We start from the raw sequence: 12811 nt of genomic DNA, 5'->3' as shown, positions 1-12811 counted from the left end.
AGTGCACTTTAAGCTCCCAATTGCTCCTTTGCAGCTGCATATTTATCTGCCGCACACCGGGCATCACATACGATGGCAGGTGGACACAGTTTGCAGGGAACTGTCTCTTGGGGAAGATTAAGACCCTGGCTGGGCCTAATGAACCCTGTCATCTGGAGGTTCCCCACTGCTGTTTAAGAGGTGAATGGTGCTGGTCAGTGAGTGGTCAATGACAGCAGTTACTGCTGCTTGGGGGCTGAGGGATCAAGGAGGTCTGGTGAGTTTTGCCTGGTTTTGGTTGCACCAAAATCACTAATGTGTCCCCTCTGAGGAGGGTGGTAATGTGAGAATGGGTTTTACCATGGTTTGCTCTCCTGTTTGTCAACTGCCCTCCCCAGGGGGGAAAAAGCCTGGTGTCATTGCTGTCAGTTTTTAGGCATTTCTACACAGAAACTCCCATTTACCAAGGCCTTTGTTTTTTCATTGGGGTCATACCGCAGTATGATTTCCATTTGGTTCATTGTTTACATTCTTTAATTGGGTGGGTAGGAATGATCTTTTTTATAATACTGTTACATGAGTGACTTTGTTTTTAGATCAAAGTTGGCTTTTATTGCCTTTCTTGATGCATTGCTTGTAAATGTATTGATGCTTTGTGCGTATGTTACGAAACTATAAGTTGCTTTGAGGATTTTTGTGTGTGGAAAGCAACAAATAAATGAGGTTAACATTAATAAGAATAGTAATAAGAATACAGTGGTACCTCAGGTTACATACACTTCAGGTTACATACTCTGCTAACCCAAAATAATACCTCGGGTTAAGAACTTTGCTTCAGGATGAGAACAGAAATCGTTCTCCGGCGGTGCGGCAGCAGCAGGAGGCCCCATTAGCTAAAGTGGTGCTTCAGGTTAAGAACGGTTTCAGGTTAAGAACGGACCTCCAGAACGAATTAAGTACGTAACCAGAAGTACCACTGTAAGAGCAAACACTTCCAGAATGTTCCAAAAGGCGTGCCTGCATATCACTCCCTCAAAGCAACCCAACTGCTCTCCATTTTTCCCCTGTCCCACAAACACTAGGGGTGTGAAATGTGTGGCCCTTTATATATTGCTGCACTATGTCTCCCATTATCCTTGCTCATTAGTCATGCTGGCTGGGGCTGATGGGAGCTGGGAGTCCAACCACTTCTAGATGGCGACATGTTCCCAACCTCTGCCAAACACAGTGCCCTTCTATTCCCACAAGCAGAACACCCCTTCCCTTTCCTTCGCAATCCATGTGACGCACAAGGACTTGGCCATGAGCTTTCAAGGACTGACTCCATAAGGGGTAACTCGGCAATTAAAGCTGCAGCCTAGCAACTTTACAAATCATTCAAAAGATGAGATGTTCCAACATGTCATTAGGTTTGGCCAGCTGCCAAAAGATAAGAAAGCGTGGCCGTGTTTAAGAGAGAGAATAAATTTTGGGGGAAATTTCCCTAAAGATTGCACCTGTGCTAGCAACTCCGACTAGTGCCCCACCAACACTGCTGCCATCAGTGGTAGAAAAATCTGATACAAGTCTAGTCTGGCTCTTAATGCATTAGCCTGCTTTGTCATCGTAAAAGGGGGTGCCAAAAAGAACCCTACTGTCAGGGAACTGCCATCGGAGCCAGGAGTGGAGGTAAGGCTCTTCAGCGATGCCGGAGAAGGGCCCAGCAGGGAGAGAGGGAACTCATCCACTGAGGAAGGAAATCAGCGTGACACCAGGAAGAAAGGGGAGCAGGGGAGGGCTTCGGAGAGATGTCTCCAGGACTCTTCCACAGAAACTAGCGGGGAGAGCACAGGTCCTCCACTGGCCACGCCCACCCTGCGTAGAAGACTTCTGCGCAGAGAGGCTAGGCGGAGACTTGGCGTCAAATAACTTTTATGCTGGAAGAAGTTCAGGAAACGCCCACTGACGGATTCTGCCAGTGACTGACACAGCCGCGGAGTAAGGGCTGTGCAGCCAGGGAAAGGTTTAACCAGGCAACTTTGCCAAGAGTAGAGGCAACTCACGCACGAGCAACCCCAATTCCCATTACACCTACCAAAGGGTAACACTTTGGTAGAATCCATTCATCACCAGAATAAAATGTACCCAGTGTCCATGGTATTGCACCATGACATCTGCTACATCCTAGGAATCTAATGCTTTATTGAAGGAAACCTTGCATTTGTAAGGAAATGTTTGAAAATTGTGAAGCATGCGGCGTAGGCCCAGAAACTAGCAAAGGTATGATGATTGTACAGCCCCATTACTAGATGTTTCAACAATGAGTGACACAATTTGTCGGATCTGCTTTTCCTTAAAAATCAAGCAAATGAATTAGAAAACTTTCTGTGGTCCATTCCAGGGCAACGTTCTATGATATCATCTCTGAGCGCATGAGAGAATTTCTTCCCCTCTTAGCGAGAGATGCTTTTGTATCTTATTTCACATAAGTACAGAGTCTATTTATCATACTAATAGACTATCTAATAGCTAAAACACTTCCAGTTACTTGAAAAGAAGCATTCTCAAACACTAACAGGGTATTTTAATCCCTGCTTATCACTGCCAGCAGACTAATGAATGGGGCATGTTTCACAGAATCATAGAATTGTATAGTTGGAAAAGACTCTGAGGGCCACAGCTGTGTGCACGAGTGTGTGGCGGAAGTTGGACTTTGTCTTCCACCAATAGGCTGCAAGTCCATTTTGCTGTTGGCTATCTAGTAGTTCTTGCTGCTTGTTGCGATTCTTGCAAAGACTGCTGACCTATTATTATTACCATATTTTTCCATGTATAAGATGACATTTTTTTCTGAATTTTTTTGTGATAAATTGAGGGTCGTCTTATACATGGGTTAATATGCTAAGTAAGCAAGGGCTGGTGCTGTGGCAGTAGAAGGGAAATGTTGTCTTATACATGGAGTCGTGTTACACACAGAAAAATACAGTAATATTATTAATTTGTATACCATATATATGTCCAAATGGCTTCTAAGCGGTTTGCAACTATAGAAAATCCACACATGAAATTAAAATATGCCATAACAATTCCATCAAAGCATTAAACCTTCACTAATTAAAATACATAATAAAAAGCCTGTTTCATTCAGCTAGGGGCTCTATATGTTTTTAAGCAAGAGTACATGCTCGGGATTGCTTAAAGTTTAATTTATATGCCTTAATGTTAAGAAATCCTGATCATGCTGTCTTACTTCATATATTAAAATCCATTGGTGCATCACAGGGGTTCTAGATGAAAACACACAGAGAAATAGTCCACTCCTAAGCTATACAATCTGAGTATTTTGGTTAACAGCCTTTTAATATGTTTATTAGCCAATAATCGGTCTAGACCTTTATTTTTTAAAAAATGTACTTGTACTGTTGCCCATTATCAAATATTTATCAGATTCTTTCCGGTCATTTAAAACTTGTAAAGTATTAGTACAGCCACTTAATTTGTGGTGTTATATAGACACGAACAAATGTTCTATTTTGGCTTCCCTCCCCCCAAATGTTCATAATTAGACAGTCCTTACGCATCTCTTTCCTAAATATCCCCACAACATATGGGATCAGAGCCAGACCTCAATGACACCAGCACATAAATCTGAGGCAGTGTTGCAAACTTAAGGAAACAGAGTCTCTAGCCACACGAGTGTCGAAGAAGAAGAAGAAGAAGAAGAAGAAGAAGAAGAAGAAGAAGAAGAAGAGGAGGATGATCCATTTTCATCTCACTATTTAAAGAACAGAACTCTTCCTGATTTGATAGTAACAGAGTGTGCCTTTCTAAATGCCCCACACTTCCTTACTCCTAGCACAGCCTGGACACTGAGTGCACCATCTACAATTTGGAGCATCAGGATAATAATACACAGCTCTCCATGACCTTGTGTGTCTCTGTAAATATCACTTGCTATGTTATAGGAGGCAGGTGGAGCCCTGAAGGAATGGCAAGGTGGGCATCATAAGATGGAAACGCTCAGAATATAACATATTCGTAGCTGTCACATCAACCCCTTCCCTCCACAAACATAAACTCTGCTTCTCTGCTTACCACCTCAAAACCTGTCTTTCTGAGTTTTTCTCTATGTAAATACATTGTCCATAACATCCTATTGATGGCCCCATCACCTATGGAGGACTGACCATTCAAAACTCTAGAGATCCCCTGTAACACCCATTCCTGGTTCACACCTCCTCTGAAAATGTTACACGGGTGCAAGCTCTCACACACACTTCTCATCCATCCCCTCTGTTGGTTTGATGTCCGCCTTACTATGAAAGGAGAGCTTCAGACGCGGATTGGTGCTGGTAGCCGAGGCTCCATTTCCAGCCAGCAACAGGAGCACCAGTGCCTGGATCATAGCAGCAGCTGCCTCTTCTCCTCTGCAGGCGCTGGACTCTGAACCTCTGGCAGCTGAAAGGCGGAGAAGCAAGAGTGAGATTGTCTGCCAGATCGGGTTACAACAGCAGCACCCCGCCCCAGCCCCTGCAGCATAAGTGGGAGAAGGAGGAGCGGGGGAAATCCTCAGCCTGCCTTGGAAAGGGAAAGACCCATCTAGACAGCACTGATCTCCACCCAGACCCACCTGCTGGCTTTCTGCTTGTCAGGTCACATCCAGAAATGCAGCCAAAGTTCTCCACAATGGTGCAGGCCACTGTAGCACAGTGGTTGGAAGGCTAGATTGCGGCCCTGGAGGCCTGGGTTCTAATCCCCACTCAGCCATGGTGCTACTGGATAACCTTGGGCCAGTTATTATCTCTACGCTTAATCTACCTCACAGGATTGCTGTGGGTATAAAACTGGGGGGGGGGGAGGACTTCCACAACTGCTGGCAAAACGTATTTTTCTGTATTTTATTTAGCTACTTTATGCAACTCTCAGCCCAAAGCCCTGGTATGCCCCTTCTAATCATAATTTTCAAGATGCACTTCTGACCTTCTGGTTTCAGATCTGTACTTCTTGGTACCATTAAGTACAGAACTACATGTCATATTTTGGTGGCGAATCAATGACTTATGCAAGGATATGAATGCCAAAACAGCTGCTAAGAAGCCGCTTAAAGGCCATTTTGGTATGTGAGTGGTTTATTGATTAGTTAATTCATCAATGTGGCCATGACATGAACAGCACCAGGATTTTACAGACAGTAACTCAGGGCTGGCACTGAATGTGTGAACACTGTCAGCGGCTCAGGGTGAGGGTCATCAATAGAAGAGAGATGGTGTCCTACTTAGATCTCGGTACAGAATACTATTTCCCTGTTTGGGCACTCCATCAAATGGTCAAAGCAGTGATAAGAATGTAGGGAACTACTTTTCCTAGTGGATAGCAGTAAGATGTCCTTGACTTCAAAACAAAACAGAATCTTGTGGTACCTTAAAGCCTATCAAATGTATTACAGTATAAGCTTCCCTGGACTATGATTCACTTCATCAGAGTTTCCTAGCAAAAACAACAACAGCAATGTTAAACTGCCCCCTCCCCCGGCAATTGGTGCTTAGTGCTGCACTGATCTAAGAAGGCACCCAGTGCCTATAAAACACAATCTGTTTCCTTGTTATAAGATGTTTCCCACACCAAGATAACGTATGTGAATATGCCACTGGAAAGCGAGATTGGTCATTTGCTGTCAAGAGAAACCTGGATTTCATAACCTTGTCATTCACAGGATTGCAGAGGTGCTGATCACATGGGATGCATAATCTACTCCTATAATAATCTGGCGAGAGGATTCATGTGCAAATGGTTTGGAAAACTGAATGGATTCCGAAAATCTAAGTAATTATCAGCCAGCTGCTAATCTCCCTTTCCTGGGCAAGGTTCTTGAGTAGGTGATCACGGACCAGATCCAGGCGCTCTTGGAGGAAACTGATTTTCTAGGTGCATTTCAGTCAGGGTTTTGGCCCAGTTTTGGCCCAGAAACTGCTTTGGTCGCCCTGTACGATGACCTCTTGTCGGGAGAGAGACAGGGAAAATGTGCCCCCGTTAGTCCTCCTTGACCTCTCAGTGGCTTTCAATACCATCAACCATGGTATTCCTCCGAGAGGATGTCCGAGTTAAGGGTGGGTGGCAGCATTTACAGTGGTTCTGGTCCTACTTGGATGGAGGGGTCCAGAAGGTGTTGCTTGGGGAGTGTTCTTTGGCCCTGTGGAGCCTTCAGTGTGGGGTTCCTCGGGGTTCAATTTTATCCTCTATGATGTTTAACATCTACATGACGCCGCTGGGTGGGGTTATCAAGAGGTGTGCAGTATGTTGTCAGCAATATGCTGATGACACACATCTCCACTTCTCCTTTGCTTCTGCAGGTGAAGCAGTGGATGTGCTGGCCCACTGTCTTGCCCTCGTCATGAACTGGTTGAAAGTCAACCAGGCCTTTTGTTCTTATTTTTATTATGTATTTTGTGTTTTTATATTGCAATTTTATGTTGTGAACTGCCCTGAGATCTACAGGTATAGGGCGGTATACAAAATTTAAAAATAAATAAATGTGAATGGGCCTTTAAGCCCTACATTCTAAACTGATATCTGCATTACACCTGCTTTGAGGTTAATGAATGACACCATTCTGAATAATGTCTCTCTTGAGTTCCATGTGGTTTACTCCAAGATAAGTGAGTACAGGGCCACATCCTCCAGTCAAACACTAATGAGATTGGAAGTGTGGTCCAATAAATGGCTACAGCACACTAAACAAGAAGTGCTAAATCCTAAACCCTCTTACCTGGAAGTAGAGCCCCATTGAACTGAATGGGACTTACTCCTGAGTAGACCTGTTTAGGGCTGCAGCCTTAAGTCTTCCTTACATCAGGGTAGGCAACAGGGGACTAGGAAGAGCAGCTTCTACTGTAATACAGTCACACCACATAAAGAAGTGATCTCATACTTGTGGCTTTGGGAATCTGTTGTGCATTTGCTTAGCACCAGCCATGTTGTCTTTGATTTTTCTTTTACTTTCAGAATCTACAGACGTTTAACGTTGTGTTCATAGATGTCCCCTGATGGCCTCTGAAAGGGTGGGAAGATCATTGGCCAACTCAGCATCCCATGCAGTCCCATCAATACTGCATAAAAGGATTCTGTGTACAGATTCTATATGAAAGGGAGACGGGAGCAGGAAAACCATTCCTCATCCCAAACAACAGTGGATGTGGTGACAAAGCAGGAATGAAGAATGAAATGCTCCATTCAGCTTTTCTCTGGGTGCAGAGAGAGGGGAGAAGGGTGAGGCAAAACTACAGGACAGTTGGGCTTCCACTGTGGTAAAGAGGCATATTGTCCTGAGAGGAAAAAAGAGTATGATTCAGATAAGGAGATGCTATGAACAACTATGAATTGTTTTTGCTAACAAAAGGAAGTAAAGGTAAAGGTACCCCTGCCCGTACGGGCCAGTCTTGACAGACTCTGGGGTTGTGCGCCCATCTCACTTAAGAGGCCAGGGGCCAGCGCTGTCCGGAGACACTTCCGGGTCACGTGGCCAGTGTGACATCGCTGCTCTGGCGAGCCAGAGCTGCACACGGAAACGCCGTTTACCTTCCCGCTAGTAAGCGGTCCCTATTTATCTACTTGCACCCGGAGGTGCTTTCGAACTGCTAGGTTGGCAGGCGCTGGGACCGAGCAGCGGGAGCGCACCCCGCAGCAGGGATTCGAACCGCTGACCTTTCGATCAGCAAGTCCTAGGCGCTGAGGCTTTAACCCACAGCGCCACCTGTGTCCCTTAACAAAAGGAAACAACATCTCATATTCCAGCAAACTATGACACCCAGGCGAATAAATGAGATTATGGGCACTTCCAGATGACATGTTTATGTAACATTCATCCTGATTAGTTTGCTGCAAGGTTAAATGATGTTGCATCAAGCAAGCGTTATCCCACACTTCCCAGTGAATTTTCCTGTCACTTTCTTTATTGCTACAAAAACAAATAAACCAGGTTTTTAGGGGAAACATGTTGTGTTGTGCAAGATTTCCCAATTGCTACAAAAACAAATAAACTAGGTCTTTAGAGGAAATGAGTTGTGCTATGCAAGATCTCCCAATCAATTGCAATTGTGCAGCCTGGATTTTCCAACATGTAACTGAATCCTGCTGAAACTGTGACAGTCTGAATGTCCACTTAACGGCATCTAACTGTATATAAATTCAGTCAGTCAATCAATCAATCAATCAATCAATCAATCAATAATCTAAGCAACCAGACACCTATTCGTTTCTTACTAAATAATAAACTTTTTTGTGTTTGCAAAGAGGGCAATCGACCCAACTTGGGTCTTTATTTGGGATCAATGGACTGTCCAATCCTTTGACCAAGGAGTCTCCCCCACCCCCTCCACCAGGATCTGTACCTCAGTTTTGGGGAAGGCAAAAGTTACTGGCTGCTTTTGTTAACCTGCTTCCAGCTGGAGGGATTGGGCCATTAACATTCTGCCCCAGTTGAAAGTTTAGAGGGGGTGGAGAAACTATTCAGGGCAAGCTGCTCTGAAGGGCATCAAGGCCTCCAAGACACTTGATGCCCAAGCATTTGAGCTTCACACAAAGGGATCTGGCAACCTATTGTGATGAGCAGCTCATAAACCCAGACAAAAAACCTACTCAACTCCCCACCCATCCCTAAGGGTGAATATGGCTTTTCAGCGAAGAAGAGCTATCTGTTGGCATGACAACCAAGGTCAAAGTATCTCAGGGGCTGTTATTCACATTTGAGGCTAGCTTTGGTGCATCTCCCCATCTTTTCCCTTCATTTCGCCTAACCTCAAGGAGATGCAACTTGGATGATTACAACTGCATCATCCATCAAAATAGGGCACCCTAACTCAGAAGCAGAAGAACCCTTGGGGCATTTTATGCCTTAAACAAAATTATGCTGCTTTCATTTCGCATGTTAAAAACTGGTGTGGTTCCCTTCTGTTAATCAGATTGCATTGCAGAGGGTTGGACTAGATGGCCCCTAGGGTTCCTTCCAACTCTATGGGAAAAAAGTATGAAAAAAATAATGCTAAAAATCTTGATTAGGTTGCTCTTAAATAGGAAGAATAGAGATGAGCAGGGATGCTCTTTGCAACTGGTAGCCCAGGATACCTCTTCCCTTACGATCGCTAGGGGTGGGGTAGACCTGGACGCAAACAGCTAAATAAATAAATATGAAAACAAAACCAGATACAAATAAACTGCAATTGCTCCACATCTATCTTAATATATTATGGGGAATCACTCTGCCCCCAAATATATCTAGACTTTACAGAAGCAGGAAACCTTCTAAGTGTATAAGCTACAAGTCACAAGAGTTTTCAAATAGATGTCCTCTCCTTTTGCTCTTATCTGCCTAGTGTGTCTCTCCCCAGACACACAAACCAATGCACACTCCTCTCCTACATCCCGTCATGACTTCAGTCTTCTTCATCCTACCAAGGTATACCAAAGAACATTGCAGCAGCCTGATCAATGGCCCATCTTGTCCAGCATCCTGTTCTCACATTGGCCACCCAGATGCCTGTGGGAAACCAGAAAGCAGGACCCAAGGCTCTGGTATTCAGAAGCATCACTGCTACTGACGCTGAAGGCAGAGCAGAGCCATAATGGTCATTAATGCTTTCCTTCTGAAGTTCAGAAGCCTCAGAAGCAGCCTACCTTGGGCCTGCAGAAAACATTCTGCTGTTGTTGTTCCTTATTCCATCTCCTGGGAGAGACTATAGTGATGGAGCACCCATGTTCTTCATGGATCAAAGGTTCAACTGCTGGCACCACATTTTTTTTTTAAGGGATCAGGGAAGACTAAAGTCTGAGGCTTTAGAAAGCTGCTTCTTATCAGAGCTGACAATACTGAGCTAGATGAACAAATAGCCTGAGCTGATGTTAGGTGGCTTCCTATGGGGGCACGTCAATATATCCTATGTGTGTGTATGTACTGCTGAAGGGTTTCATCAGTGACTGACTTTGGACGCCACACCTTCTTCAGCTCCTCCATATTTGTTCCATCTGCAGAGGGAAGCTCTCTGAACCTGTACCAGCTCTTCATTGCACTTGTGTCTGTCATTTCTTCCTGTGATTTTATGTGCACTAGAGCTGTCTGTGTTCTGAGCTGGGAAAAGCTCTATTAAACTCTGAGGCTATTGTAGGTCCAGTGCTGGAACAAATTGTTTCAGAGCTGCAATCTAAAGGCATACCACAAGGCCGGCATTCCTGCCACCTACTTCTCACTGTACAGATGGTCTGATCAGCAGCCTGTAAGGATCTCCTTTCCCTCTCTAGCAGATACCAAAAGGCAATGCTTAGCACAGACCCCTCACCCATCCACCTCCAACATCTCCATTTGCCAGACCTTGGCAGCTCCATGCATTCTGCATATCAATCGACTGGGACAAATAAGCCTCACTGGGAGATGTTTCTGTGGCTTATTCTGTATCTAGTATATCCCTTTGCAGCAACTGTTTCTGATCTGAGAATATTAAGAGATTATGCAGATTCAGTCGCTCTGCATTGTCACTGTCACAGAAGTGGATAGTCCTGTAATGCAATGCGTGGGTTGGGAAGAGGAATGTTTTCATAAATACTTTTGGAATGGCTGAGCTGACTGCAGGAATTAAATATCATGCTAATGTGTGGTAGTTACAGAATAATACAAGTATAATGTGCAGTTCAATATACGTCTAACATGTTTAGGGATAATTCAACTATGATGTAAAGCCGAGAGGAGGGTTTTGTGATAGACAGCCTCAGTTTTGACTAGTGCAGGGGTTTCTGAACTGTGGTCCATGGACCACAAGTGGTCTGCAAGCTTTGTTCATGTGGTCTGCAATTTGTCTGTAAAAATACAGTTAAAAATCATACAGCACCTAGCACAAGGCATGACAATTGCTACAACAGGCAGAAAAATCTATCAAGACCTTCAGCAATTTTCAAGTGGTCCATGGTTTACAGACGCTTCAGGTTACAGACTCCACTAACCCAGAAATAGTATCTCGGGTTAAGAACTTTGCTTCAGGATGAGAACAGAAATTGTGCAGCAGCAGCGGCATGGCGGCAGCAGGAGGCCCCATTAGCTAAAGTGGTACCTCAGGTTAAGAACAGTTTCAGGTTAAGAATGGACCTCCAGAATGAATTGAAGTTCTTCACCCAAGGTACCACTGTATATAAAAGCAAGAAAGCAGGATTCTAAAATGGCCTTCAACTAGCCACGTTACTTGAAGGATCACCTCCTCCAATCTAGACCTGCCTGGACTATGAGATCATCTGCGACTCTTCTTCAGCAGCACCCACCAAATGAGGTTTGGCAGGTACAAAGGATAGCACCTTTTCAGTGGTGGCACACCCACTGTGGAATGCCCTCCCTAGAGAGGCTTGCCTGGCACCTATGTATATTATGGTCCTTTTAGTACCAGGCAAAGACTTTAACAATATTTCCTAGGTTTTCCAATCTTAAAACCTTTGAGGGGTTTTGAGATCATAGAATTGTAGAGTTGGAAGGGACCCCAAGGGTCATCTAGTTCAACCCCCAGCAGTGCAGAAATCTCAACTAGATCATACATGACAAAATAGAATGTTTGGGATATTCTTGGCGTCTAAAAGATTTGTGACATTTTAGTATGCTCTGAGCTTTGTTGCACTGATTTCATTTCCCGATGTTTTCTTTTTCATGCATTTATAATCTTGTTTAATACTTACTTGCTGTAATTGTTATGGGAAGCTGCCTAGAGAACTTACGCTATTGGTTAGCATTTAAATAGTGTAAACAAAGAAATGCTGTTGCCACCCCTGCTGCCAGCTTCCTGTGCTACTCAACACATAGAACTAAAGGTTTGCTTTAAACCCACACATTTATCCGACGCCCACTTAAAGCAAGCCACAAAATACTTCCTGAAGCAGCAAGTTCTGACACTACTTCCAAAAATTTAACAATTGGTCAGTCTAGGATTCTGGTGAGGCTCCAGGAGAAAGGAATCCCACAAAATAGAATATTATCGTAGTGGTTTAAAATAAACTACACCTAACACAGGTAATTAGACAGCCTTCCCTGAAGCTTGACAATCCTCGTCTTGACTGGGAGAAAATGCCAGACAACAGAGATGACAAGGTGTCCTGCTCCAACCAGGTCAGGACACAGTTTTGGGGCATCGGCTGGTGTAAACCACAAACAGGTCAACAGCAAACTAATGTGAGAAACACAACCGGACAGGTCAGGATCAAAGGGAATTCAATAAGGAGAGCCCAGGTGTAGCTGGACTCAAAGCATATTGAAGCAGTCCGGAGGCAAATGCAATCCAGCAAACAGGGTCTTCAAGAAGAAATCCAGAGGTTAGCAGCACAGGAGGTCATTCAATGGTAGTGTGGAACAAGTAACATCAGTGATGGGGAACCTCAGGCCCAGGAGCAAAATGTGGTCACACAGGCCTTGGAATTCTCTCCCCAAGCCATGCCCCTCCCTAGGTCAGCCCCTTGCTATGGGTCCTGCTCTGAGCCCTATGCAAGAGCTTTCATGTGGTTGGAAGATGCCCCAGGGCTGTGATAATGCCTCTTGCCCACCTGAATGGAGGTAAGTAGACATATAGTCTATACCTGCGTGGAGAAACCAGAGAATTTGGCATAGCTAGAATGTAGCCTTACAGTAGGTAAGAGTCATATCCATTTCACTGCCCACTTTTGCTTCGAACATCACCGGCCACTGGCATACGGCCCCCTTACTGTTCCACACAAGGGCCCTCAAGCAGAAACAAGCAAGGTGCTCCTCATGAACCTGACAACCAAAAGACATGCCAGTCACCTAAGGGCTTACACCAGGCACCCTCAAACTTGGCCCCCAGCTGTTTTGGGACTA

The 12811-nt window shown here is 44.6% G+C and overlaps 1 protein-coding gene across 2 annotated transcripts in view; it reads right to left on the bottom strand.

Annotated features, from left to right (window-relative positions):
• SEMA3B (semaphorin 3B) overlaps positions 1 to 12811 on the bottom strand; it is a 68168-nt gene that overhangs the window by 28857 nt on the left and 26500 nt on the right. For both annotated transcript variants that reach the window (XM_081900283.1, XM_081900282.1), the window contains one exon: positions 4276 to 4416. In XM_081900283.1, coding sequence (XP_081756409.1) covers positions 4276 to 4363 — 88 coding nt within the window. In that variant the 5' untranslated portion in view covers positions 4364 to 4416. The remainder of the gene's footprint in view (positions 1 to 4275; positions 4417 to 12811) is intronic.

This window comes from Podarcis melisellensis, assembly GCF_964234715.1.
Source record: "Podarcis melisellensis genome assembly, chromosome: 2".
NCBI classification, from domain to species: domain Eukaryota; kingdom Metazoa; phylum Chordata; class Lepidosauria; order Squamata; family Lacertidae; genus Podarcis; species Podarcis melisellensis.
The sequence above is the reverse complement of the archived record's forward strand: the minus strand, read 5'-3'. Positions and strand labels throughout refer to the sequence as shown.